The sequence below is a fragment of the Eptesicus fuscus genome, chromosome 9, assembly GCF_027574615.1.
Source record: "Eptesicus fuscus isolate TK198812 chromosome 9, DD_ASM_mEF_20220401, whole genome shotgun sequence".
NCBI lineage: Eukaryota > Metazoa > Chordata > Mammalia > Chiroptera > Vespertilionidae > Eptesicus > Eptesicus fuscus.
Window position 1 is genome coordinate 37,278,580 of NC_072481.1, and position 23,463 is coordinate 37,302,042.

General features: G+C 41.6%; 2 protein-coding genes across 3 annotated transcripts in view; one reads left to right on the plus strand and one right to left on the minus strand.

The window, feature by feature from the left end:
• The window catches only part of EFCAB14 (EF-hand calcium binding domain 14), a 38,815-nt gene extending 22,552 nt beyond the window's left edge, over positions 1–16,263 (plus strand). The window contains exons 6-10 of one of the 2 annotated variants that reach the window (XM_028142231.2): positions 787–891; positions 3,836–3,922; positions 5,846–5,957; positions 8,488–8,613; positions 12,831–16,263. In XM_028142231.2, the coding sequence (XP_027998032.2) occupies positions 787–891; positions 3,836–3,922; positions 5,846–5,957; positions 8,488–8,613; positions 12,831–13,006 (606 nt within the window). In that variant the 3' untranslated portion in view covers positions 13,007–16,263. The remainder of the gene's footprint in view (positions 1–786; positions 892–3,835; positions 3,923–5,845; positions 5,958–8,487; positions 8,614–12,830) is intronic. The other variant, XM_028142234.2, reaches the window with a different exon arrangement.
• Positions 16,264–18,703: 2,440 nt separating this feature from the next.
• On the minus strand, positions 18,704–20,099 carry TEX38 (testis expressed 38). The gene is made up of 2 exons (XM_008139349.3): positions 20,016–20,099; positions 18,704–19,433 (listed from the first exon to the last, which is right to left on the minus strand). Exons 1-2 carry the CDS (start codon positions 20,050–20,052, stop codon positions 18,826–18,828), a joined length of 645 nt encoding a protein of 214 aa, XP_008137571.1. The 5' UTR covers positions 20,053–20,099; the 3' UTR covers positions 18,704–18,825.
• Positions 20,100–23,463: the final 3,364 nt, after the last annotated feature.

The following is a 23,463-nucleotide window of genomic DNA, read 5'->3' on the forward strand; positions in this document are numbered from 1 at the left end:
AAATGTGCCGCAGGAGATACTGAAATAAGACACCTGAGGATGGAATGGAAGGAAGGAAAATGGAAAAGAATGAAAGGAAAGTAGGGAAGTGTCTCCATTGTTTATTGCTATATAACTAATCACGCCACAACTTAGGGCTTAAGTCGGCGCTTTATTATTTCTCACTGTTCTGTGGGCCCAGAATTTGGCAGGGCTCTTAGACTAGGGAATGATAAGAGGCCAAGTGAAGGGGGCTCCAGAGGATGAAAGGCCATCTTGGATATTCATGCTCCCAATAGAATGCAGCCATATGTGTGACCTCAGCCTACAACATGTGAAACAGAACACTCCCACCCTGCTGAGCCTAGACAACCCACAGAATCTTGAGAAATAATAAATTATAGTTGTTTTAAGCCACAAAATTTGGAGATGATTTGTTACACAATAATGGGTAAGTTTTCAAATGTCTCTCCACACTGTGCAGATGTAAGCTGTCTGCAGTTATTTAGAGGCCTGAGTTCATCTCCTAATGGGTACTTGGCTCCATTCAGGATTTATGAAGGCTGAAAAGGATAGCACAACCTCTGCTCGCATGCTGTGGAGATGAGTTATATGTACTTGAAATTGGGACTATTCAAGGCATACAAAAGCTCCCTAGCTTCTCCACTCATTCCTAGATCTGTCCCCCATGTTGATGAATCTGTGGAAGCCCCAGTGAGAAGCTAGAATGTTCTGAGATCATCCCAGATGGCTACGTAGGCTTAGTAATTACTTATTGCCTATACTAACCTCCATTCCTGTTAACAGAATCAGTACTCTGTGAAGGAGACCAGTAGAAGTGACCAGATTATTCCATCACCTTCAGCTCCATCAGAACTTGACAATAAACCCCACAGCGAGAATGTGAAACAGGTACTTTTTGTCTCTGGCTTACCTCCCCGTGACCACAGTAGACTCTGGAGCAGCCAGAGTAGTTTGTGCTTAGGTTGTGGTTCCTCAGCTGGCATCTCACGCATATTTGTGCCTGTGTGAGAGCTGACCAGAGAGGGCTTGGATAGGGATCCAAGATGCTGTCCTATCTCTTATTTAGCAATCTGCTTTTTTCCCTGCATGTCAATCAGTGGAGTAAGTTTATTTTCATATCTTGAAAGACTGAAAGACATAGAATGACCAGAGTATCCTGAAACTCTTTATGAAAAACAGCAATCTGAGCAAGTTAAAGATGGATGGATAGCAGATTAACTCAGAGTGATGGCTATTTTGAGTCACAGTAAATTCTAATAATGTTAAAAAGCATATCCTTAAAAAGTTAAGATTCTCTAAAGACTAAAACAAGGAGGAAAAAGGATATTGAGTTCAGAATCACATTGAAGAAAATAAAGGAAATCTTCACTAAGAAGAATTCCTGTCCTGAGTCTAATGCCCTTTAAAACCTATAGTCATCATTTCTATTTAAGTAGTAATCAGTAACTAAAGGAGTCAATAAAAATAATTGAATCTTGTACTAAATAATGCACTACTTGTTATAGTTTTGCTACATGAGCCAATTCAGTAATTGGTATTGTTCCTAAGGTAGTTTTGTTCTGACAAATTAGGTAAATGGATGTTTCAGTTAATAACCCAGCAAGCTTTCCTGCCAGCAGGTGAGGTAAACATTGGGAAATCAATTCCCAACCTCTCAGCTTCCTGGGACCAGAGAGTGAATCATATAGGTAGTCCTCTTCTCTTTCCCCCTCCTGTCTAGCTGAGGCCGAACAATTCCAGAGGGAGTAAGCTGAGAGCGATTTAGAGTAGAGGGACAAAGCAGAGACAGACGATCAATGGTCTAAACCAGGAAAAGGAGTTTACTTCTGTAACTTGACATAATAATGGTTGTTCAGTGCTGCTGGCCTGCTTGTCTAGCATACATCTTTAGCTGGATTCCACAACTTAATTTATTTCCATTCCAGAGTATCCTGTGCCTCCACAACTCTTTAGAGGAGGTAAACAGTGCCCTAGTGGGGTACCAGAGGCAGAATGATCTTAAATTTGAGGGGATGAATGAGACTGTCAATAATCTTACCCAGAGAGTCGACTTGGTAGAAAGAGATTTGGTTGCTATGAGCAAGATTGAAAAGCAAGCGAACCTGTCCGTCAGCATCATAAATCTTTTCAGATCTTTTGTGACATGTCTGTGTCGCAATGTCTTTTGTCTGTACGTGGCTGACATTCCACCACCTTTTCAGAACACAGTCTTCTGGCATATTTGAGAGGCTACACATTTGTATTATATTTAATCCTTAACCCTTGTCTCCTCTAATCCTACACTAGCTCTGTGATGTGCGTGGCACAGGCGGTGTTGGTCCTGATTAGGGAGGGAGATGTAGAGAGGTTTAGTTGCTTGCCCAGGGCTCACCACAAGTTGTTGGCAGAGATAACAAGCCTCCTATTATGTTACAAGTGACCCATCTGGTAGGGAAGCTCTGGCACATATTTCTAAGTGAGGTCTTCTTGATCTTTTTTAAGTTGTTAAGGGTAGGAGCAATGTAAGTGGCAATAACTGAAGAATCTTTTGCCATTTCACTAAGCCAGAACTTGGCTTTCAGATTTATCCTGCTCCATCTGCACATAAACTTTTGCATATAAGGTCAGGAAAGCCATTTAAAACAGATCAGAACTGACCAGCTCCTCAATTTAAGAGATCATTGAGTCCAGCTTCTCATTTTACATGTGAGGAAACTGGATGACCTACTAAGTCACCAATGCTAGCTGACACGTGGTTTAATGGTTTTCCCGTTATTCTGTGTTTCTTTAATCAACTTTCCTCACATATCTTGTGCTGGGATCCATGTGGATTGTTTTTTTTTTTTTAATATATTTTATTGATTTTTTACAGAGAGGAAGAGAAGAGGGATAGAGAGTTAGAAACATCGATGAGAGAGAAACATCGATCAGCCGCCTCTTGCACACCCCCTACTGGGGATGTGCCCGCAACCAAAGTACATGCCCTTGACCGGAATCGAACCTGGGACCTGCAGGCCGATGCTCTATCCACTGAGCCAAACCAGTTTCGGCTGGATTGTTTTTTTAATAGTTGCAAGCCTCACCTTTAAAGATTTCATACAGCAAAGATATAGGCATATATAAAGAAATGGAAACCAAATACATGAAATTATACTGTGAATTTAAGTAACCACCAAAGCTAGAAGAAAGCCCACAAATATAGTCAAATTCTGGCACATAGAAAGCAGTGTTTGAACTGGCTCTGCCATAGTGGAGCATTGGCAGGTTGCCTCGACTTGGCTTGGAGGGTGGAGTAAGACCTGTCCCTCTTCTGTTTTACAGGAGTGTGTAATTGACTACAAATCTGCAAAGATTAAAGGAGCCTTACTGTAAAAGGGAGCCTTGCTTTTGAACTCTGCTAAACTAAGCAGGGGCTGGGAATTTTGGATGATTTGATGAGTAAAAGGCCTCCAAGGTTTTCGAGGCTTATTGTGAAAACTTACCATCCTAAACTTCCCCTACTGTTCCTCTCCTCCCCACTTTATTTTTCTCCAGAACAGGAAATTGTTAATAGTAAGATCTGTCTTACTGCTTCTTCCACTAGTATCTCAGCATGCTTCTAGGTTAAAGTTCTCTCGAGTTTTATACTTCAAAGTTTTAAAGTTTGAATGAATCAACTAGACTAAGCACCATTTTCAGCTTTGTATCTTGGTGGCCTTTCTCCCCCTCTTCTCTCATTCTTCTTCTGGTATTTCCGCTGAAAGTGTTCTGAGATTTTTAAAATAAGTTTGACCAAATTGCTTAAAAAGTGCTAGATATTGTGTAAGTTTTAATGTTTGCCTTTAATCTTCTCTTGTTCTTTTTACCCTTTAAGATAGGTGATAGAGCTGCCACTCTGAAAAGAGAGTCTTTGCATCAGGTGACCAGCAGAATAGATACATTAAAAACCCAAAGCCTAAAGGTAAATAACAGGAAGCGTACTCTGACATAAAGATAAACACATCTGCATCTTTGTGCTTTTGAGCTGCTGCTGCTTTCTCAAAAGGAACCCTTTAGTCTAATTCAGGATAGACACATGACCCCTCTTCTGGTGGAGCTCCAAGTCCATCAGTCAGAAAATCATTAACACATAATTGAACAGATAATTAATCATGAGTGTGATAAACGCTAGACAGGAAAAGTATAGGATATGATGAGGGCATTAGCAGAGATGAGGAAGGCTTTTCTAAGGAAATGACTTTTAAGCTAATACAGGAAGTTAAATGTACTAATGATGAGGAACAGTGGCTTAGATAATTTAAAAACAGTGTCTAACCTAAAAATTATTTTTTATTTTTAAACTAGAGGCCTGGTGCATGAAATTCGTACACGGGTGGGTCCCTAGGCCTGGCCAGCAATCGGGGCCAATCAGGTTCCCCACCTCCCTGCCTCCACGCCTCCTCCTTCCCTCACTCCCTCAGCACCCCACTGCTGCTGCCGCTGATCACCCGCTATGTTCCGCGCCACCCCCTGGTGGTCAGCGCACGTCATAGCGAGCAATTGAACTCCTGGTCTCCCAAACTCCCGAAGGGACACTTTGAATATTAGCCTTTTAGATAGATAGATAGATAGATAGATAGATAGATAGATAGATAGATAGATAGATAGATATAGATAGATTGCAGTCTCAGAACTTATATAATCCATTTAAGCCTCAGCCAGTTCCCTTCACCTTGTACCTTTCTGTTTTATTGTTCATCCCAGACATATTTACAAGATAAGCAATCTGTGATATACTCTGATATCCCAGGAAAGAAAGTCTTAGAGTATCAGAATAAAATACAGCTAGTACACATTTTTTGCCTAAATTTATTGGCTTTACTTTTAGATCCTTTGTGTTTTTTAATTGTCATCTCAATATATAAGTCCCTTTGTGCTGCCTCATCTAAGCATCCTAACCACATGCCATTTCTCTTAGCATAAATTCTTCAAGCAGCTAGGACCTAGTTTTAGTTATATATGCCCATATATTAGCTTCCTAAATAAACCAAGAGTGATCTATACACTAACAGTGTAGAAATAAAGGCATCAGAGAAATAAGTAAATATATATTGAATAAAACAAACATGTAATGAGTTGATATTCTAATTAAGCACAGGATCAGGACCTTTCACCCTAGCCTAAGCAGTTAGAAACAGGCCTCATAGAAACCAGACTTCTCTCCTTTTATAATTAAATTTATTTTTGTATGCCACTCTAGATCATCCTGGAGATGAGGCAGGGTATAAGGTAAAAAGCTTTCTTAAAAGATATAAATAAGACTTTGAATTAGAAGTATTAGAGCTTCTTCTTCATGTTCCTAACAGTTCCTGCCACCAGTTGAATGATCACTCTGGGGGGAGAGAAGGAAGATCAGGGGAATATTTGTGGTTTGGTTGCTTTTTTTTAATGTGATAAGAGCATAAAACTCTACCTAAAGTGGTCTAGTCACAAGGTGAAGTAATATATTCAGGAAAATTATTTAGTTAGTGTGAAATCGTTCCTAGAAACCAATATGCTACTCATTTAGGAAATAGGTGTCGTAGAGGCACCTGAGCAAGGGGGCATTTCCTTTACTGCTGACACAGGCATGCCTTCCCCCATCAGCCAAATGTTCACAGTGAATCAGATCATCTCTAGCATAATGTTCCCTTAATGGTCTAGGCTCAAATCCAGCTAGGCCCCCATCAACACTGAGTACCGAAGATATCTCTAGTATTTGTTGATTCATTCCTTCATTGCCTGTACTGATAGGGAACCTCCTGGGGGTCAAGCACTACATGCTAAATAGGTGTCGGGAATATAATAAAGAATCAAATGAAGTCTTGCTTCCGCGTTAAACCTCTGTGATCTTTGTTTTGGACAGAAAGAAGATAGTTCAGATTCTCAGGTATCCAAGGTAAGGGAGAAACTACAGCTGATCAGTGCTCTCTCCAACAAGCCTGAGAGCAACAGGCCTCCAGAGACCACCCATGAAGGTGAGATATTCAGGGCTGGCTTCTGAATATTTCACGCAGGCTTGAGCAGCTTGCCTCCCACATGGAGTGGAAAGGTGTTCCAGCAGGACTGATCGAACCCAGTGAATGATGCCTGAGCGCACCGAGATGAAGCTGATACACTTTGCTTTCATTTAGCAAAAGCCCATTTGGTACATGATTTGTACTCCAGTCTATTAAGGGAAGAAGGGTAATGTTTAGCTGGAAATAGACTTCTCCATGCTGTCTGCATCCAATTATAGGCAAAAAAACATTACTGTCATAGCATGTATTAAAGCAGCTAAATGTTTATGGAAGTATTTTCAATTTTTAAGTGCATAAAATTTACTTTAAAATAATTATTAGTCCTTCTGAAATACCATTAACAAATGATGATGGGATCATTGAATTGGAAAGGCCCTTGACTTTAGGTAGGGACATACCTAGTCAATATTGGCAGATATATCAACCTCCACTGGTTTAAGCTCTAGGAGGACATAATCCTAAGGCATTGGACTATGTTGGCTTTGACCCCTACCCCCCACAAGTATTTTTTATTTTTGAGAAAGCAATACAACCTCTCTATTCTCTTTTGGGTGGGATACAGACTACAGTGGGAGGCCTTGTCCTAGCAGTCTGCTACACAACTGTATGGTAGCATTCTTTCAGCACCAGCTCATCTGGTGGCATATACCCCTGATCAGCTCATAGCACAGCTCTCAGGATATCAAATATCCAATGCTGTTTTCACTTGCAGCTTAAACTCTTAACATCTTAAACATGTACTGGTGCTATACGATCTTACGGTGAGACCACAGGTCCTACTGAGCCACGCCAGAGACCACAGTTTCAAACCTTAATGTTGTATAATATTGATTGATCTTCACTTAGCCCTAAACATGTTCAATCTATGCCTTTAACTCATTCAGTCACTATGCTACTTAATTCTCATTTTTATTTTATTTTTCAATTACAGTTGACATTCAATGCTATATTAATTTCGGATGTACAGCATAGTGGTTAGACAACCATGTAATTTACACATATTTCAAGTACCCACCTGGCACGATACATAGTTATTACAATATTATTGACTGTATTCCCTACACTGAACTTATATTCCCATGACTGTTTTTGTAATTACCAATTTGTACTTCTTAATCCCTTCACCTTTTTCACCCAGCTCTCCAACCCCCCTCTCCTCTGGCAATCATCTGTTTGTTTTCTGTATCTATGAGTCTGTTTCTGCTTTGTTTGTTCATTTACTTTGTTCTTTAATGTCGCATATAAGTGAAATCATATATTTCTCTTCCTAGACCTCAGTGATTTTTCAACCATTTTCATTTCATAGCACACATAAACTAATTACTAAAATTCTGCAGCACAACAAAAATATATTTTTTGCCAATCTGACCAAAAAATAGATATAATTTTGATTTATTTACCAATAATAATAATAATAGTTATCTACTCTTTTTACTCCAAAGTGACTTTTTAAAAAAGTGGGTGCCTATACTTGTATATAAGGATTTCTGGTACCAATAATTAACTAATCAATCTTATTATGCAATGTGACCAGTAAGGTGCAACTCTATTACTAGTACATGACCTACATATTCATGGTTCAAGCAGGGCATTCACACCAGACAGCTATTATTGTGTTGGCTGTTGTCATTTTTTTTTATTTTACAATCTAAGGGAGAAGAGATTGGTGCCCCTCATTAAATGGTCAGGTATTGCATGTTTTAAAAATTTTTTGCAGCACAACAGTTGAAAATCACTGCTCTAGATCCATCTGCGACATTACTAGATTTCATTATTTTTATGGCCTAGTAATATTTCATTGTATATATGTACCACAACTTTTTTATCCAGTCTTGTATTGATGGGCACTTGGGTTGCTTCCATATCTTGGCTATTATAAATAACACTGCAATGAACATAGGGGTGCATATATCTTCTCAAATTAGTGTTTTGGGTTTCTTTGGATATATACCCAGAAGTGGAATTGCTGGGCCCATTTTTAATTTCTTGAGGAATCTCCATACTGTTTTCCATAATGGCTACAGCAATCTGCATTTCCACCAACAATGCACAAGGTTTCCTTTTCCCCACATCCTTACCAATACTTGTTTTTTGTTGATTTATTGATGATAGCCATTCTGACAGGTGTGAGGTGATATCTCATTGTGATTTTAATTTGCATTTCTCTGATGATTAGTGATATTGAGCATCTTTTCATATGTCTATTGGCCATCTATATGTCCTCTTTGGAAAAGTGTCTATTAAAGCCCTCTACCCATTTTTTAATTAGATTGTTAGTTTTTTTGGTGTTAAGTTGTATAACTTCTTTGTAAATTTTGGATATTAACCCCTTACCAGATGTATCTTCTTTCATTCAGTAGGTTGTCTTTTTGTCACAAATTTCTCTTAAATTAAGTATATATGCATTTATCCTAAGAGATAACCTTCAATGCTGGTTTAACTTGGTGTCAGACTTGCTAACAACTAAAACCATGTGTATTTGTTACAGAGCAAGTACAGAGTTTCACATCAAAGCCATCAGCATTTCCAGAATTTCCACAATCTCCTGGAGATGACATTGAGAAAACAGCCCAGCTAAGATCTGTCTCCCTACCAGGAATTGCTAGCATCAAAGGTAAATTTTTATACCATGGAGTAATAAGGGAAATGTTCAAAGTTATAAATTTCTAATTTTTTTAACTTGCAAGAAAAAGAATTATATATAAATCTGGGCCAATATTTGATATGCATTTGTATTATATAATCCTGATTAACAATCTAGGGAACATAAATATTCATGTATGATACTCATTTTACTAATAGGGAAACTGCCTAAGTCCACACAGCAAATAATTAATTGAGGCAAAATTCATACCAAGGCAGTCTGACACCAAAGTTTACACTCTTAACCAGTGCACTATATTAATCTCTCTAGTAATGTTTTTAGAGTTTTCATTCATTCATTGAGTACCTAATTATACCCAGTGCTAAGCAATAACAATACAGTATAAGATAGAGTCTCACATTCCTCACAGATATAAAAGTCTAGTGGAGAAGGCAAACAAGAAAACATAATGAATACTGTAAGATTAGAAAAAAAAAAAGTAAAAGTTGACCCTATTTGTCAGGGCCCTCCAAAAATGAGGAGTCCTTTAGCTGAAAATCAGTAAGATAAACATTAGTAAGAAGGATATGATTCACAGAAAAGTATCTTTGCCTTGCTCCCAACAGTGTATATTCTGTCCCTCATCGTGATGTTTGGGTCTCCTGATTTTGCATTTGCTAACAGCCTGGAAAAATGACCCCATTCCTGTCCATTGCCTTTGCCTGGCTCCTCACCTCAGCTTAGATACCATTCCACCAGGGAACATTTCCTTACCTCCCAGGACCAGATAAGGTTCCTTCTGTGTATGACCTCTTCTGTTTGGTACCTATCACTCTGTTGTAATTTCCTCGGGAGACATAAAATTTAACTTCACTCCTAGCCCTTAGCATAGTGGCTGGTATACATGAATATTTGTTAAGTGAATGAGTTCTCTACAGGCTACGGTTGAAGCATAGAAGACCTAAATTTATTTTGCCATTTAAATGCAATTATTTTTTTTCCCCATTGCAATTGTTTTTTTTCTTTCTGTTTTCTGGGGAGACAGGAGAATGTTAAGTTGTGTTTATTGGCAATACAAGTTGCCTCCTCCTACTCTCCATTATTACTTCAAGAATTGATGAGAATGAATGGAGTTGAAAGTCTGTTAAGAGCAGATTAAAAACAAGCCATCTTAACATTTGTACCTAACATAGATTTTACACACTTTTGAATGACTACACTTTTGAAATGATCTGGAACAACAATTAGATTTTTATTTAAGTACTTCTACCAAGTACATAGCACATTTTATTAACTTACTTCATATACTAGTACACACACAATAAAACATTTTTCAGCTAGCCACTTGGTGGCAGGCATTGAGAACAAGCATCCCACCTGCTTTTCTAGCTTTCAAGACATATTTAGCTGCTTTGCTAAGACTACCTTAAGAGTGAAACTAGGCGCTTATTCAGAAGCTTGTCTACAACTCCTTGAAGGACTAGACCTTGCACTGCAACTGTTTCTCCCCTTCAAATTATTACTATTCTTCTTAAGTACCAAACAGCCGGAGGCCTATTGTATCTAAGTGTGAAGTTGAATAAATGAAGAAAGGAAAGGAATTTAGGAAGATTTTTAAAGAAACATAAGCCTCATTGACTATCTTCTGATAGTAGAGACTAAATCTACTAAGTCATTCAATAGGGGCATAACCAAGTCCAAGTCTTTTTTATTTAATTTTTTTGTTAATCCTTACCCAAGGATATTTTTCCCATTGCTTTTCAGAGAGAGTGGAAGGGAAGGGGGTGTGGGGACAGTGAGAGATAGAAACATCAATGTGAGAGAGGTACATCGATTGATTGTCTCCTGCCTCTGTCCTGGCTAGGGGTTGGGCTTTAAACCTGCAATCCAGGCACATTCCCTTGACTAGGAACCCAAGACCTTTTGGTGTACAGGCCAATGCTCTCACCATTGAGCCACACCGGCCAGGGCTCAAGTCCTTTTTAAATGTTATGTAAATAATTGGCCCTCCTATTTGGAAACAGCTTAAGTGCCTATCAACAGATGAGTGGATTAGAAAACTGTGGTACATTTACACAATGAAATACTACACTGCTGTAAAAAAGAAAGAACTCTTATATTTGTAATAGCATAGATGGTCATGGGGAGCATTATGCTAAGTTAAATAAGCCAGTTGGAGAAAGATAAATATCACATGGTCTCACTCGTTTGTGGAATATAATGAACAACATAAACTGATGAACAAAAATAGATCCAGACACATAGAAGCATCGAACAGACCGTCAAGCCTCAGAGGGAAGGCAGGGAAGGGGGTGTGAGTAAGAGATCAATCAAAGGATTTGTATGCATGCATATAAGCATAACCAATGGACACAGACAGTAGAGGGGGGTGGTGAGGGCATGTTCTTGGGGGGTGGGAGCGGCCAGGGAGAGGTCAGTGGGGGAAAAAGGAAACATAGGTAATACTTTGGACATAGCTGAGGAAAGAATCAATGAGCATGAAGATATGTCATTAGTAATTTCCAAAATAAAATGCAAAAATTAAATTTTTAAAAATAATTTTTAAATTATTTATTAATTAAATAAGTGTTCATTATGGGGTCCTTGAGAAAATATGAGAAGAAACTGTTGATAGACATTCTCCAATCCTATTGGCTCAAATAATATCTTAGAAATAAAAAAGAAGATATAGCCCTGGCCAGCGTGGTTCAGTGGTTAAAGTATCAGCTTGTGCACCAGAGGGTCAAGGGTTTGATTCCTGGTCAAGGGCATGTACCTGCGTTGCAGGTTCAATCCCCTACCCGGAATCAGGGAGCATGCAGGAGGCAACCAATCGATGCATCTATCTCACATCAGTGTTTTTCTCTTTCTTCCCCTATACCTCCTCCCTTCCATTCTCTCTAGAAATCAATGAAAAAAATATTCTCACTCAGGTATTATTGCTCTCTCTCTTAGCTGGAATAGATGTAGCTTTGAAGAGATATACAGAGGGGGTAAAAACAGATTTATATTTATGAGTACATGACACAGAGTTTATTATTGTATTATTCTTTATTATTGTACTAGAGGCCCAATGCACGAAATTTGTGCAATAGTAGGCCTTCCTTCCAGCAGGCACCTGGGACCCAGGCTTCCCTTGCAGCACCACCTTCCTCCAGAAGGTCGTCCAGAAGGATGTCCGGTCTAATTAGCATATTACGCTTTTGTTATTATAGATTTGCCATACAAACAACTGTAAACCTACTTTTGCCCCTGGTTGTTTTTAGTTAAGAAATAATTCACATACCATATTATTCACTCTTTTAAAATGTATAATTCAGTGTGTTTTTTTAGTATATTCACAAATTTGTGCAGCCATCACACTAATTCTAGAACATTTTTATCATCCCCAAAAGAAACCCTGTACCCATTGAACAGTCATCCCCTTTTTCCCCTTCCTCCAGCCCCTGACAACTAATCTCTCAACCACTGTCTCTTTGGATTTGCCTGTTTTGTTTATTTCACATATAAATGGAATCATACAATATATGACCTTCTATATATTTTTTTCTTGCATTATATTCCTTTCATTTAGCATAATGTTGTCAAGGTTCATCCATGGTTCATCCATGGTTCAGCATGTAACAGTATTTCATTACTTTTCATGGCTGAATAATATTCCATTGTATGAATACACTTAGTATTCCCATTCATCAATTGATTGCCATTTGGGTTGTTTCTACTTTTTGGCTCTTAGCAATAATGTAGCTATAAACATTTGTATACAAGTTTTTGTGTAGACATATGTTTTCATTTCTCTTGAATATATACCTAGGAATGTAATTGCTGTGTCACATGATAACTCTGTTTAACTGACAAAATGCCAAGTCTATTTTACAAGCTCAGCTCCTGACAATTAGCTCTTTAAGCCTCTGTAGTCCTTTTCACCCCTTCAACAGAAGAATAAAATCTGAAAATTCCTAAAGGAAGGCCCTGGACAGAGAAAAGGCCAGTCTATTTTATTCTCCTGTGATTATCTATCACTGCTTCTATTTTGGGAGGATAGTGCCATACAGTATTTCTCTCAAGGATCAAGAAAGAATTAGTCTTTCTGATTTAGTGATATCTTAAACTTTACCTTTTGGAATCAGAGTCTGCAGAGTAGCTTTCTTTTAATGCTTTACATTCATTTGAGGCTATTTTTTAAACTGTTAACTAAATTTAGCTATATTTATAGACATATACACTTTTTGCAATTTTTTTAACAGATCTTCAGGATTTATTCCACAAGACTGGCCAGAACATGGATGGGGAGCTGACCTACCAGGAAATTTGGAACTCCTTAGGCTCTACTATGCCAGCCCCAGAGAGTTTGGGAGAGTTTGATGCTGATGGAGATGGAAGATACTCATTCCTGGAGCTAAGAGCAGCTGTAGGTGTCTAGCCTCATTGGGCATATTTAGAAACGGATATATACCCTGGGCTACCTAATATCTGCTCGCATAACAAAAACACCCCTTCTGTTTATCTATCAGTCCTCCAATCCTCCAAACTATTGTAGCAGACACATTGCAACCTTTTAACTTGTTTGAAAAAGCTATATAAAAGTTATTTTTTTAAGAAAGACCATTTTACTTATGATATTCAGAAATCTATGATTTCCTGAAACCAGTAAGATCTTAATTCTAAAATTGCCAGAATAAAAGTCAAGCCCTTTTTCTTTCTCTTTCCTTTTTTGAGGGAAGGAGACCTTATCTTTTAGAAGTAGAAAATGTATATATAGTGAGAATAAGCCACCTTTTATATTTCACATAAATTTGCCTTAAATTAGCTGCACTTTATTCAGACTCAGAAAAATGTCTTTCCTTTAAAAGATAGGGTTTTTCTGTTTATAAATATTTAAAATGAAAGAAGAGTTCTGCATATTTTGTGGGAAGTTAGGAGGAATGGTTTGAAATAGGACATGAACAAATGGCTTGTCAAAAATCGCTAATTTGATCTGGTAGCGACTAAAACTAGGCCCATGTCTCCTTCAGGCATCTCCTTTAGGTGCTACCATGGGGTTTGGTCTGGTGGCCAGAGGAATATATTTAGGGAGTAGCCTCCAGGTGCAGGAAAGTAAGATCTATCTCTTTGTTTCTGTCCCCTTAGCTAATTCCAACCTGTGAACCAGAGAAGTATTCTTGGCATTTTTATTATTTTTTATCCTATTTCAGGGTTTATGAACATAAAAAGTTATCCAGTGAGGAGCTATATTTCCCTCCCTGAGTGAGCAGGATTATCACACACGCACTCTAGTCTATCTTTAAGCTGTGGCTGACTTCCACCTCTGATACTATCTCCATTCTGAATGGCAGGGCTGAAGTCCCTGGCCACTGGCTCAGCCTGGCTGCCCAGGAGCTTTAGAGGAGAGCTGTGCCTCTAATTCTGACCCAGGAAACTCTGAGATTTTACATGGGGGCTAACCAAGAACTTAATATGTTCCTCTGGGGGATAAGGCCATACAAGTTGTGAACATACTAAGTTTCTTCATGGTTATCAGGTCAGAAGTAGCTGGAAGCTTTATGTCCAGAGGATGCCAAACATAGCAGACAGGCCTGGAACATTGAGCTTTACATGATGGTAGCAAGTGTTTTCGGATCTAATGCAAGCAAGTGCAATACTTTTCCCTTTAAATACTTCTATACCCTGGTACTACAGGACCCTGAACTGAAAGGAATTATACCTCCATGCTATCTGTGCTGTGTTGTTCTTAGAAGGAGTCTCTGAACAACACAAAAGGAAAAAACTTTGCAAAACTTAACTGTGCTGTAGGCCATGTCAGGGAGAAACTAGAGAAGCTTTTGTGGACCAACTTCTTTAGTGGAGTTCATTTCCATTTTAATTTTGTCCAAGTTGCCCAGTTAGCCATGGATGCAGCCAAACATCCTTAACTATTTAAGGGCTGGTTTTGTTTTGCTTTTTCTTTATATGATATTCAGCTTGGTGTAGGCTAACCTTGATTTTTTTTTCTAGAAATATTAAAATTTAGTTAAAGCAAGATGAAGTCTTTTCCCATGAATGTGTCTGCTTACCTCATACGGCTTATGCTTCTCTTTCTTTAAAAAAAAAAAAATATTCTGCTTACCTTATGCTTCTCTTTCTTTAAAAAAAAATATTTTCCCTTGCCCATCCGAGCTATTTCACTTTCTTGGAAAGGTTAAAATATAATATAAAATGAGCACTTTGGGTAACTTGAAGAGTACTCTTCTGGCCGCCTTCCATGCCCACCCCCCTTTTTTAATATATATACCCTGACGGATTTTGTAACAACCAAATAACACTCTAGCAATAAATTGAATTATTCTGCTATATTTGTATATACTGTACCATAAATAGTATGTCTACCTGGAAGGTATTTTTTTGAGAACTGATTTATATGAAATATACTTGGGGGTAATGTAGCTTGTCCTTTTTAGTTTCAAATTCTTATTCATAGGCATATACTTTGAGGACACCTTAACTCTTTGTTGTATGTACTTTTCTTTTGCATCAGAGAGCTATCATGGAGGAGTCATTTTTTAGTTTAGTTTATCATCCGTTCTCACCTCAAGTGTGTCTGGCTAGCATCATCCCTGAGCCAGGTATATAGTACCATCCTCTCCCTCTACCCAATTTGGCAGAGGTGTTCCTGCTACCCTCTCAGACTTGAGACTACCCTTGTCACACAGCCTGGGGAAGTGCCCTATCTCCCAGGCAGAACTAGGGCACCTTGAACTCCTTTGTTCTAAGTTGAGCAGATTCATTGGCCTAAGAAGAGCCTCAGAAACCTATTGTTCAGTGTTTATTTGGCATTTTTATTTGTAAATTGTCTTAAACTATAATCAAGCCTCACCTGCCATCTCTCAGCTCTGAAAGGAAGGTCAACAGTAGTGGTGAGTTGGGTTTTGGTTCTGGTTTCAGTTACTTGGACCTTTCCACTCTGGCAGCTCCTAATGCTGCCTTTCCCAAGTTACCCAGAGCACTGCTTCTTGGTCCGTTTTTTGTCTTGTGCTATCTGATATAATCTTTACTTAAAGGGCAAAAGTGTTTTGTAGGAAGAAAAGAACCAAAAGAAGAGAGAATCAGCTTAGAGATGACTGTGATGTTGTCTTAAGGGCAGAGAGGGGCCTGGCACTTAGGAATGTGCCTCAAACAGCAAAGCTGAAAAACAGACACTATTCACCTACTGGCTACTGTCCCTCCCATTGGCGTTTCCTCACTTTATGTTGCTGGACAGAACACTGTCGGCGCCCCCGCTGGTCTTGCCGGTCACAGTTGAAGATTCTGGCTGTGATGGGCTCATACTCATAATGGCCTGCTGTTGAGTTGTTTTTAGTGACAGCTTTCGTTTGCTACACACCTCATTGGCTTGCTTACCAACACCAGCTAGATGCAGTCCCTGCTTTCGTATCCAAACCAGAACACATTTGGGTATTCCTGAGACTTTATAGAGCGTGTATTGTTTGTTATATGAACCTAACCTACCTTGTTGTTTTTTCACATTAAGAAATGTCAATCTACTTTGCTTTAGTGGAGCTATTTTTGTAATGTATAAGCAGTTTTGGTTCTGTTTGGGGAGTGAATTCAAGGTTTCCATGGCTTGATTTGAACTTGGCTTATTTCATATCAGTAATACAACCATTTTAATTTATCTAAATAAAACATTTCCTTTTTCTCCCACTGTGTCTATAACTAAGGTCCCCACCCATGGTTACTAAAGAAAAAAATAATCTGCTTTGAAACCTAGTTTTATGGACTCCCCCCTCCTCTTGAAAGCAGAGACAGATTGTGGGCACAGTGTTCAATTGAAGACTCTACCTGATGAATGCAGAATTTGGACTGAAGGAGTGAAGGCTGCTTCTTTGGCATCTGTAGGTTGGGAGGGGAGAGGGGAAGGTTATGAGTGAGCCCCTGTTCCTGTATCAACCACAGAAGCTCCACCTAGGGCTGTTTCATATGTTGAGGTTCAGTGTAAGAACGTGTTTAAAAGAAATGTTCCACTGCCTTAAAAAAGGGTGTAGCCTTGAAATCCATTGCAAGAAAGTGGTCATATAGGGGCTGGAGCTCTTTTGCACAGAAAAATATTAGAAAAATTAGCTCTACATGGTTGCTAGATTCTGGGATTACACACACACATTCTGGGTGGCCTTCCCCCTCATGGAAGACTACGTAAAGCTTAGCTCATTTGAGCATCTTACCAAATATGGTAAGACTAGAGGCACGGTACACGAAATTCGTGCATGGGGTGGGGGGAGGTCCCCTCAGCCCAGCCTGCACCCTCTCCAATCTGGGACCCCTCGGGGGATGTCCGACTGCTGGTTTAGGCCTGATCCTGGGGTTCCGGCCTAAACCGGCAGTCAGACATCCCTCTCCTGGACCACTGTCTCCTAATCGTTCACTTGCCTGCCTGCCTGGTTGCCCCTAACTGCCCCCCCCTGCCGACCTGATCACCCCTAACTGCCCACCCCTGCCGACCTGATCATCCCTAACTGCCCCCCCCCCTGCTGGCCTGGTCACCCCTGACTGCCCCCCCCCCCCAGCCTGATTGCCTCTTACTGCTCCCCCTGCCAGCTTGGTCCCCTCCAATGGCCCCCCTCTGCTGTCCTGGTTGCCCCTAACTGCCTCTTCCGCCGGCCTGGTTGCTTCTTACTGCTCCCCCTGCTGGCCTGGTCCCCCCCAACTGCCCCCCCTGCTGACCTGGTCACCCCCAACTGCCCCCCCTGCCAGCCTTTTCATCACTCACGGCCCCCCTGCCTACCTGGTTGCCCCACACAGCCTGCTTGTTCAGTTGTTTGGTCTCCCCCAACTGCCCCCCCCACCCGCCGCTGGCCTACTCACCCCTCACTGCCCCTCCCTACCAGCCTAACCACCCCAACTGCCCCCCCCCCACTGGCCTGGTTGCCCCCAACTGTACCCCCTGCCAGCCTGGTTGCCCCTAACTGCCCACCCGCCAGTCTGGTTGCCTCTTACTGTCCCCCCTGCCGGCCTGGTTGCCCCCAACTTCCCCCCCCCTGCTGGCCTGGTTGTCCCCAACTGCCCCCCCACTGGCCTGGTCGCCCCATGCAGCCTGCTTGTTCAGTTGTTTGGTCGCCCTTCATGCCCCCCCCCCCCCCCCCTGGCCTGGTCATAGGCAGCCATCCTGTGAGGGCGTGATGGTCAATTTGCATATTACCTCTTTATTATATAGGATGATTTCCTTGTATCCAAAGTGAAAGGAAAAAAATGTATATTCTGGGGCAGACCTGAGCTTTCTTACCTTTTATCTGGCACAAAATAGTATTATCTTTGTTTTTCTTTTTAGGATCGTTTCCAGAAAAGTACAAAATTTCCCTCATATAGTGGATCTTACCTTTTGGAAGGGCCATAAATCCCTTTAGAAAAGATCTTTTTTAAAAACTGGATATATTTTTGTATATTATTTTAGGGGCTTCACTGACCAGCCCTTCCCCCAAGCCACTCCATGGACCAAGTTAGTTCCACCCTATACATACACAAATCATGTGCCAAGTGTTTTCTAACCAGACATATCATTAAGGAAGGGACACCAGGGTGGATGGTTGGAAGATGAACTTAGAAGCCAGTCAGATGTAAATTTGAGACCTTGCTCTGCAATATAACAATATGGCAAATGCCCTTGAGAACTGTCTCTTCATCTGTAAGTGGAGGGTCATTGGCAGTGTTCTTATATTAGAAACAATGTAGAGACAACCCCAACTCAGTACACATACATGTTAACAAAAGAATGTGATTGAGCCAGCAGTGCAGTGTGGCTCATGGATCACTGACCTGTTTTGCCTGTGACCTGCCACTATGAATCGCCATAGTTCACGCATGCTCCACAGCTATCACTTTGTGGCAGCTGTGCTTAATGTCCCACAGAATGGCAGTGCCTTTGGGTACCTATCCCGGAACCTAGCATACATTTTTGGTCTTAAGTAAAAACTGGGTAGAGGACTGTTGAGCCCATCACAAGTACTAGTTCAGTGTGTTTTCCCACAACCAACCCTCCAATTCCCATTTGTGTTGGTGATTCTCAGTGACCTTCAATTTGGTTTGCAAATTGTCCCTATCTAACAGGGAAAGGACTTTGCCCTCCTAACAACAAATGAGACACCAGGGAGCCTGGGACTTTTTTTAATCTTTCATAATGTGACATCCAGATGGGCCCTAGCCTGTGTCAATACCACCTCCGAGGTTAGCTCTGCCCCAGTACCTCCAGCTTCCACACTCCGTGAAAGGAGACTACAATTCTGAAGCAAAAGGCTTGGCACTGAAGCAGTGGTCCCCATGGGCCAGGGTGGGGAGGGAAGGGGATTGGAGGTTCCTTTCAGGACAAGTGGCCAAAGGATAGGAAACGGAGTGGTTCAGCATTGGAGGTAGGTTACACAGGGAGAGGGCAGAGGGCACCTCCTGAAAGATGGGAATCAGGAGTGGGGAGCTGTTCTGGGGCTGAGGCATTGGGGAAGCTAGGGGAGGCTGTGGGACCAGCTGCAATGCAGGTTGCGGGGGGACAGGGTCCTCCACCTTGGGGCTGCTTTGTTGAGCAGCATAGCTCCTACTCTCAGTGCTGTCCAACTCCCACAGAGGATCTGAAGTCTGGACCTCGGTCTCAGTCTTGGAGACAGTCGAGGAAGGGCCCATGTTGATGGCTGTGTTCATGCCATAGTGCCTTCGCTTGTTAATCCAGTACAACAGTGGGCTGTAGCTGAATGTAGTGGCTCTCATCACCTCTACCCACTCCTGGGCATGCTCTTTCCGCCGCAGGTTCTTCCTCCAGTGCAGAAAGAGGATGCAGCCACCAGTTAGCACCGAACACAGCCCCAGGAATCCAAAGTACAGCAAGATCCACACTAAGGCAATAAGAAGGAAAAAAGAGGCAAACTGGCTGATAGCTCTAGCTTGGGGCCTGAGTTGTTTCTTCTTCTTCTTAACCCATTCATTGGTCATTCCATCCACTTAACCATGCTCTTCATTCCTTCCCTCCCTCCTCATTGACTTCATCATTCTCTTAGTCAAAGTTAGATTTCCAGGGAGCTTAAGAGGCCCCTTAGCCCTTTATAGATAAGGAAAGCTGGAGGTTGGAGGGGAGCATGGCCTGTCCAGGCTTAGTCAGGCCTCTGGTTCCCAACCCTGGACCCATCCAATCCACCAGATAGAGAACCTCACTAAAGGCGAGGCTTATCAAGGAAGTGAAAGTTTAACAGTTGACAGGGACACCAGTGTCCCATCCCATTCTACCCATTCAGTTGTGGTGGTCCTAGTGTATTCATAGCACCCCTGTGCCCTCAAGAAATCCTTAATTTTCTAGAGGAAACCATAGCTTAACTGCTTAGCACTCCTCCATGCAGGACCCACCACACACACCTTCCATGCAAAAGGTCCTCCCAAGCTAAGGGCACCAAGCAAAGATCAGGAATAGGAGGGTCATTTACCACCAGGGATACTCAGGTCCTTCAGTTGGGAATCCATAAGGTCCAGCTTTGGTACCTTGCCAGTGGCCCTGGAGAGAGGGAGCTTACCTACCCATCTCTCCAGTTACTATGAGTCCTTGAAATGCCCAGGCCCCATTGTTTCCTAAAGGTGAGGTCACTGGATTCTGAGCATTGAGCATTCTGGGGGCGGAGCTTGTGAAGTCTTGGGTTAATGATAGGGACTTCATCTAATGGTGTCGTACTGTATGTCTGCCACTTCTATCAGGGACTGACTCAACCACTGAATTGTCTGCCCCCTACCCCTTACGGTGAACCCACAGAACAGCCCCAACCCCAGGATAGGGCCCCAGTCCTTCAGGGACTTATCCATGTTGCTGGGCATTAAGGAACAGTTGATGGAGACCTGTTCCCAGTGGGAAGTGTGGCAGGGAGCACACACAGCTTTGGGCAACCCTGCCCTCAAGATGTCTGTGATCCAGCTGTCAGAAGAAAACCTGTTCAAGAGAACTAAGTGATGCCGAAGCCGGTTTGGCTCAGTGGCTGGGGCGTTGGCCTGCAGACTGAAGGGTCCCAGGTTCGATTCTGGTCAAGGGCATGTACCTTGGTTGCGGGCACATCCCTGGTGGGGGGTGTGCAGGAGGCAGCTGGTCGATGTTTCTCTCTCATCGATGTTTCTAGCTCTCTATCCCTCTCCCTTCCTCTCTGTAAGAAATCAATAAAATATATAAAAAATAAAATAAAATAAAAAGAGAACTAAGTGAATAATGCCTCCTGTCTTGCCTCTTACAATCTTATTTTTGTTTCGTTACCTTCCTTCAACAAGTGGCGTTTATTGGGCACCACGTCCTGTGGGAGCTCCCTACTTTCTGGCCCTACATCCTTTCCAGCCTCACCTTCCTCCCCATTCTTCACTTACCTCTCCCTTCTGATTAGGCCAGACTCCTTAGCACAGCCTGCTTACTCACATCTCTGGAGTTTTGCTCATACTGCCTCTACTTGAGTGCCCCTCCCCACTCTTTCCCCCACTGAACACCTGCTTATCCTTCAAAGCTCAGCTCAACCCCCATACTCTATGACAAACAGTTGTTTCAGTTGGCTTCCCAGAATGCTATCATCTCCAGTTTGAAGGGGTTTTGAGGATTGTTTAGTACCAAGCCCATCAGATGCTTGAGCCCTGGAGGTAGATCTCCCCTACCCAGCAACTCATCCCCTGGGACTTGCTTGAGTCAGGGACTTAACTTGCTTACACCTCCTCAGGCAACTTGATCCATTTATGGGTTGCTCAGTTAGAAAGCCCTTCCCTAATTAAGCTCAGTCAGCCTCCCTGTACTACCCCTGGGCCTAGCTCAGCTTTTTGGCACCATTTAATTACTTCCCTCTCTGTGGCCCCCCAGCATGTGACTTGGGCACTATTCTGCATGGATTTCTTTCCAGGTTTACTTAACTCTCAGCTTGCCTCATACCTCACTGGCTCCTGTTTTGCAGTCTCCTTGGCTGGTTTCTCTTTTTCCCTGATCACTAAATGTTAGCATGCCCTCTATCTACATTCACTCCCTCAGTGATCTCATTCAGACTAAGAGATTTTTTTCCTTTTTATTGAATTTATTAAGGTGACACTGGTTAACAAAATTATACAAGTTTCAGGTGCACAATTCTACAACACATCATCTGTACTCTGTATTGTGTGTTCACCACTGCAAGTCAAGTCTCTGTCCATCATCATTTGTCTTCCCTCTACCCTCCTTACCTCTCTACACCCCTCCCCTCAGACTCATAGTTTTAAATATCATATATACACCTATATATACTGATAACTAACATCTTTTTATCTCCAGCCCAGACTGTTCCTCAGAACTCTAAACTCATTCACGCAACAGTCCAGTTGATGTCCCTACTTGCCAGTCTATTAAGTGATCTCAAACTAACATGACCAAAACTAAACTCCTGGTCATCGACCCTCTAACCTACTCCAGCCTTCCTCCTCTCCATACATGGCAACTCTTTCCTTCCAGTTGTTCAGGCCAAAGCCTATAAGTCATCCTCAACTCCTTTATTCTCTCACACCCAAATTCACTCCTTTAGCAAACTCTTTAGGCTTGCTTTCAAAACCACTTTCCTGTCACTATCACCTTATTCTAAACATCACCATCTCTCACTCCCCATAGGGTGACCAATCATCCTAGTTTGCCTGGGACTGAGGAGGTTTTCAGGACATAGGACTTTCAGTGTTAAAACCAGGAAAGTCCCAAGTAAACCAGGACAAACTGGTCACCCTTAGGAGAGCTTCCATCCTTGCCCCCCCATACCCCACATTCCACAAGCAGACAGAATATTTTTAAAAATAGATCATTTTCTCTGCTCAAAACCTATAGTGACTTCCCATTTCACTCAGATTCAAAACCAAAGTCCTTAACCAAGGCCTTCAAAGCCCTGAGCAATCTAACTACCCTTCTCCGTACTTCTTCACACAATAACCTCCTTGGTGACCACAAGCAGGGCAAGCATGTTCCTGCATCAGAGCCTCTGCTTGCCATTTCCTTTATCTGGAAGGCTCTTCCTCTAGATATCCGTACAGATCATTCCCTCATTTCTTTCAGGTCTCTGCTCAAGTATCCCATATCTCTATTCTGCTTTTTTTTAATTTAAATTCTTTATTATTTAAAGTATTACATATGTCTCCTTTTTCCCCCATTGACCTCTTCCTGGCCGCTCCCACCCCCAGCACATGCCTCACCCCCCTACTGTTTGTGTCCATTGGTTATGCTTATATGCATGCATACAAGTCCTTTGGTTGATCTCTTAACACCCCCCACCCACCCACACACACACAGTTTCCTTCTGGGGTTTGATGGTCTGCTCAATGCTTCTATGTCTCTGGATCTATTTTTGTTCATCAGTTTATGTTGTTCATTATGTTCCACAAATGAGTGATATCATGTGATATTTCTCTCTGACTGGCTTATTTCACTTAGCATAATGCTCTCCAGGTCCATCCATGCTGTTGTGAATGCTAAGAGTTCTTTCTTTTTATGGCAGCGTAGCATTATTCCACTGTGTAGATGCACCAGTTTTCTAATCCACTTATCTGCTGATGGGCACTCAGGCTGTAAATTGGGCTGCTATGAACATAGGGGTGCATATAATCTTTCTGATTGTTTTTTTTTATTATTATTATTTCTTGGGATATATTCCTAGAAGTGGGATTACTGGGTCAAGTGGGAGTTCCATTTTTAATTTTTTGAGGGAACTCCATACTATTTTCCACAGTGGCTGCACCAGTCTGCATTCCCACCAGCAGTGCTCGAGGGTTCCTATTTTAACGAATAGCATGTATCATCACCTAACATGATTATTTATTGTGTCTCACAATAATCGGTGATTACAACCGATTAAAGGACCTTTGATGCTGAAGGACAACTACTACAGCAAGTGCCAGGAGAATTTAAAA

What these genes read in the sequence shown, in the direction of transcription:
- TEX38 (XM_008139349.3), bottom strand. Translation starts at nt 20,052, where the DNA reads ATGGATTCCCAACTGAAGGACCTGAGTATCCCTGGTG. An exon ending in GGACCTGAGTATCCCTGGTG is followed by an intron (nt 19,434 to 20,015) that starts GTAAATGACCCT and finishes TTATTGCCTTAG; the next exon opens with TGTGGATCTTGCTGTACTTT.